The sequence below is a fragment of the Etheostoma spectabile genome, chromosome 19 (assembly GCF_008692095.1).
Source record: "Etheostoma spectabile isolate EspeVRDwgs_2016 chromosome 19, UIUC_Espe_1.0, whole genome shotgun sequence".
Taxonomy (NCBI): domain Eukaryota; kingdom Metazoa; phylum Chordata; class Actinopteri; order Perciformes; family Percidae; genus Etheostoma; species Etheostoma spectabile.
This window is the reverse complement of record NC_045751.1, coordinates 6,494,704-6,499,716: the sequence shown is the minus strand read 5'-3', so window position 1 is coordinate 6,499,716 and position 5,013 is coordinate 6,494,704. Positions and strand designations below refer to the sequence as shown.

The following is a 5,013-nucleotide window of genomic DNA, read 5'->3' as shown; positions in this document are numbered from 1 at the left end:
TCAACTCCCCTTTATTTACACTGACAACCATTCTGCGTCATACATTCCGGGACAGCTCTAGTCTAGACTCACTTAACAACCTTACTTACAAATTGCTCGTGCTGTTCGTGCATCCCGCTCAAGCACTGTAGGATATCTTGACGTAAAGGCATGCTATACTAGTCAGCCCCCCCCCCCCGTGTTGTTGTCCTAACTGCTCCGTTTATTCGAGCTATCTAATTATCTGCCCTTTTTATTAGCAGCTCCCCATTAGGCATATCTCTGGAATGCCACTGCTATACGCAGTTCCGCACACGGAGCAAGTTACACTAGATCCGTTGTGTCGTCGATCGACTGCAGAATGCATAGTCTTAAGAGTCTAATCATAAATGTCCGAACGAGCTTCATAAATGCTCCCTAATAGCAAAAGCCACTTGTGTTGTATGATTGCGACCGTAGCTAACCATTTACTCTGTGTTCATACGTCGATAAGTTATTCCAGTGTTCTGCTTTGTGCGTAGTGATATTTCATTGCCTCGAGATCAAGAACTCGAAGCCTAGCGTTCCACACGCACTGCCATCATTTGCCACGCTGCACTTAGCTCGAGTGTGGGCATGATGGCTGTTCAGGTAGAGAATCCCGTTTAATGCCTGACTACAGTATAGCAACTCGCAACAACAAGTGTCTAAATCATGATAATCAATTTAAGCAGGGTCGAGGCCTGTTTAACTGATACTATGGTACTCTCTCTCTGTTATCTTGAGTTAACTGCTCTCTACTCCTGTAGTCGTCTCTATCTGTTTCTTAGTCTTTTTTTTATACTGCAGATGCTTGTAATTGTTCATCTTGACTTGCTCTAAGCTGTGTAGGCTTTTAGGGGCACTACTTTAATCTTATCGATTGCCTGGATGTTCTTCTCTGGTTGCTAGTCTCAAATGATAATTAGCCCCAGTACTTACGGTAACAATAGCGGAAGTAGCTGGACTGCTCTACCATGCCTCCGCGGGCAATGGTGGATTGTACTAATGGCCACTTGCCTCATCTTAGACACCCCCACAGTCATGACTTGCATGTAATAAGGATTCAACTGAGAACACAGATAGGAAGCGCAATGTGATGCAACCGACTCCGAGCGGAGTCGACACTGTGTGAGACAGAGGAGCATAGTGTGTTTTTTTGTTCCTGTCTCACGACACATGGTTCCGGATCCTCTGAGCTATTGTCCGGTACTATATTTATGTTAATTGAAACCTGAACTCATTGGACGTGTAAGAATAGCGTCTGTTAAACTTCTCGCTCGGACCGTACTGAGGATAGCTCTGCAATATTGGGGTCTAAGAAGGCTAACTTCTCAACAGAGATGAGTATGGACTTCTATCATGCAGGCCTATGCCCCCCCCCCCCCTAAGTCGCAGCGCTGGAATCCGCTTTGTTTCTTTTTCAACCCAACAACGTTCCTGAGTTCCATTCCTGTGGACTAGTATGAGACGGTTTCACCTGTTTAGGAGATATACCAGACATGACTCTAGAGCTCCTCTATAATTGGAGGATGTTTATGCCCGAAGGATGCTGACATGAACTGTACTGTTACCTGTCCGTGTAGTTTGCTGACTTGTCCATGCTGTGCACTGTTGAGTCGCCCTGGATCAATGCTAGTATGCTAAACACTAGTATTTAGAGTCCAGGTTTATACCCCTCTTCCCATCCTCAGACTCATCCGCTGTTTGATAGACTTGAGTGCTGTAAGTGTCCAAATGCCTCGGAGCTGATCTAGATATATCTGCCGTGGAACTAGGCCAAGTGTCCTATCCTTACATAATGATAGTCGCAGAGCACGGCAAGTGCTAGATGTAGAGGACAGGTCGGTACAGAAGCACGTTTCATTCCGTTCGTCGTGGTGAGCGTATGCAACTGTAAATGCTGGAGGCGTCTGACGATCACGTGCATTTAGGCATTCTTACAATAACACAGGACTATAGAGCAATGAGCATCGATGCACGATTTGAGGCAGAACCGAGTGCTGTAGTAAAGGCAGACACGCTCAGTGGTGACAGTGCCTAATAGTGAAGCAGCAACAGCGGAAGCGAGGCCGACAGCAAGACCACAGTCCGTGCCCCCAACCTGCCCAGAAAAGGTCAATGAGGTGGAGTCACAGAGAATGAGCCCTCTACACACCTGCCTCATCGGTCATTCAGTTGTTCTCCTCGTTCTACCATGTCCAAACCAAGGTAGAGGGCAAAAATTCTATTACAATTTTGAATAGGTTTGCGGTCCACGTAATGATAGGAAATATGACAATGACTGCTCCAGACCTTAACATCTCCACGTACAGTCAACACAACAGTGCGGATGTTCTCCAACTTAGCCTATTTTATTTTTTGTTTTATACGTCATTTTTTGTATTGCATCCGTACACATTATCATTGTCTGTTGTTTGCCTGTATTTCTTGTGTGCTTACTTGTTTGTGTGTTTTAGTTTTCTGCTTTTATTGAAGCAAATGCTGCTTCTGGGACAACAAAATGTCCCCGTTGTGGGATGAATAAAGTCTAATCTAATCCACCGGCCTTCATCATGTCCCTAAAAGAAAAGCCCTTGTGTTGATGAGATGTTTTTCGTTCTCAGACAACCTGAGTGAAGCCCTGGAGAAGCTGAAGCTAGCGTCCACAGACCGAGCCACCGACAGCGTGGAGAGCTGTCTGGACTGCCTGCTCAAAGCACTCGCCAACAACAGTGAGTACATCTACAGGGTCGGAGGTTTACTATAAGGGTCTCTCTCTCTGTCTGTCTCTCTCTCTCTCTGTCTCTCTCTCTGTCCACCAATGACAGAAAGTTCTCCTCCTTCACTCTGTTCTCTGTCCGATGTCTCTCGTGCCATCCCTCTCCTCCCACAACGTCTACTGTCCCTCTTCCAGACATCGCTCGGTCTCTCTGCTCCCCTCTGTCGGCAGTCTAGGGCGCTCCTCTTGGATTACAGCGCCGCAATGGTTTCTACCGGGTATAGATCCCTCCTCTCGCGCCCCCCTTCTATGGTCCAGTCTGCCTTCTTTCTGGGGCAGAGGTCTCTTCGTCAGACCCGACTGTTCTGGGGAGGTGTCTGTGAGACTGACGGAGGTTGAACTCAGATGCTCCTGGACAACTGTGCTGGGGTCGACATTCCTGATGAGAGCGATCCTTTTTCCCCGGAGTTTTTGAATTTGTTCCTAGGCTGGATGGTTGTTTCTGGGATTATGTTAACTGGTTTTGCGGACTCAGCGAGCGGTTGTGGACTTGCATACCGTCACGGGGAAGGGGTTGTACAAGAACTTGTGTAAAGTTCCTGAACAGATTCAGCTGACGGGAGACGGGACACTTGTGGTGGAGACAGAGACTAGGGTGGACAGTGGCGTAAACCTGCCTGGCGGGTTCTGTATAACCTCCCTCTGCCGAAGAGGACCGGGATCTCCTGGAGGATTCTACACGGCGCCATCGCTGGACCGCTTTTTTTGTTTGTCTTTCTTCAACCCGACAACTGTTGCCTGATGTCCATTCTCTGTGACAGTAGAGACTCCTTTGTCACTGCTTAGTGAATGCAGAGACTCGCCTCTATTCTGGTATCTGCTACTGTCTCCCTGAGTCTTGGTGTGATGGTGTCTTGTACTACTTTTATTTTTGGAGCAGGTTTAGACGAGCTGAAGCTTCCAAAGGCATCTGCTAATCTCTCGTTGACAGGCCAAGTAGTCCATCTATAGCAGCAGGAAGGTAGAGTAGAGGGACAGGTCGGGACAGGGAATGACTTCCTGTTTTCATCTCTCTGTTAGAGCGGGTCTGGGTGATTTTAGGTTTTATCAGCATGAATGACATCGCCGTGTTTAGGGACCGGTTTGGTGTTATTAAGGACGCATTATGCTCCGTTACAGGAGGGTCTGGTGTTTTTTGTGTTCGGGAGACGTTTACAGAGTAGGTCGGTGTTTACGGTGTGTTCAGGTAGACGTGTTTAATCAGGAGGAGTCTGCGTGTTTTAAAGGGTGTTGTCACGGTAGACTATTGTTAAAGAGGAGGTTGGTGTTTTACGGGTGTTAAGGGAGTAGTGTTTTTTCAGGGGAGGTCGGGTGTGTAACGGCGTGTTCTCGTGAGAGTGATTACAGGAGAAGTCTTGGTGTTTTAAACGGGGTGTTCAGGAGACTTGTTCCGGAGGAGGTCCTGAGTTTTCTAACGGGTGTGTTCAGGGTAGGACGTGTTTTACAGGTGAGTTTTTACGGGGTTCAGACGTTTCGGAGAGGTCTGGTGTTTAACGTGTGTTACAGGAGAGTGTTACAGGGGATTGGTCTTGGTGTTTAACGGTTGTGTCAGTAGAACTGATTACACGGAGAGGTCTGGTGTTCATTTAACAAACAAAAGACGGGGTGTCAGGGTAGACGTGTTACGGAGGGGTCTGGTGTTAACTTGTGGTTTTCATGTCAGACGTGTTCCAGGAGGAGGTCGGTGTTTAAACGGGGTGTTCAGGAGGACGTGTGTCTCTCTGGAGGGTCCTGGTGTTTAACGGGGTGTTCCAGAGGGATACTTGTTACAGGAGGAAGGTCTGGTGGTTTTACTGTGTGTTCAGGGCGACGGGTTTAGCAGGAGGAGGTCTGGTGTTTTTAACGGGGGTGTTCAGGTAGACGTTTTTACAGGAGGAGGCTGGTGTGTAACGTGTGTGTCAGGTAGACTGTTACAGGAGGAGGTCTGGTGGTTTCACGGGGGTGTTCGGTAAGACGTGTTTACAGGAGGAGTCTGGTGTTTAACGGGGTTTCAGTAGACGGTTACAGGGGAGTCTGGTTTTTTAACGGTGTTTTTAGGGAGACTGTTACAGAGGTGGTCTGGTGTTTAACAGTGTGTTCAGGTAGACGTGTCACAGGAGGAAGGTCCGGGTGTTTAACGTTGTTCGGTAGACCGTGTTCCAGGCGGAGTCTGGTGTTTACGGTGGGTTCAGTGATACGTGTTTACAGGAGTAGGTCTGGGTTTACGGGGTGTTCAGGTTATACGTGTTTACCAGGAGGCGGTCTGGTGTTTAACG

At 47.9% G+C, this 5,013-nt stretch overlaps 1 protein-coding gene across 1 annotated transcript in view; it reads left to right on the top strand.

The window, feature by feature from the left end:
• rap1gds1 (RAP1, GTP-GDP dissociation stimulator 1) overlaps positions 1-5,013 on the top strand; it is a 70,492-nt gene that overhangs the window by 32,904 nt on the left and 32,575 nt on the right. The window contains 1 exon segment of the mRNA XM_032544350.1: positions 2,604-2,711. Coding sequence (XP_032400241.1) covers positions 2,604-2,711 — 108 coding nt within the window.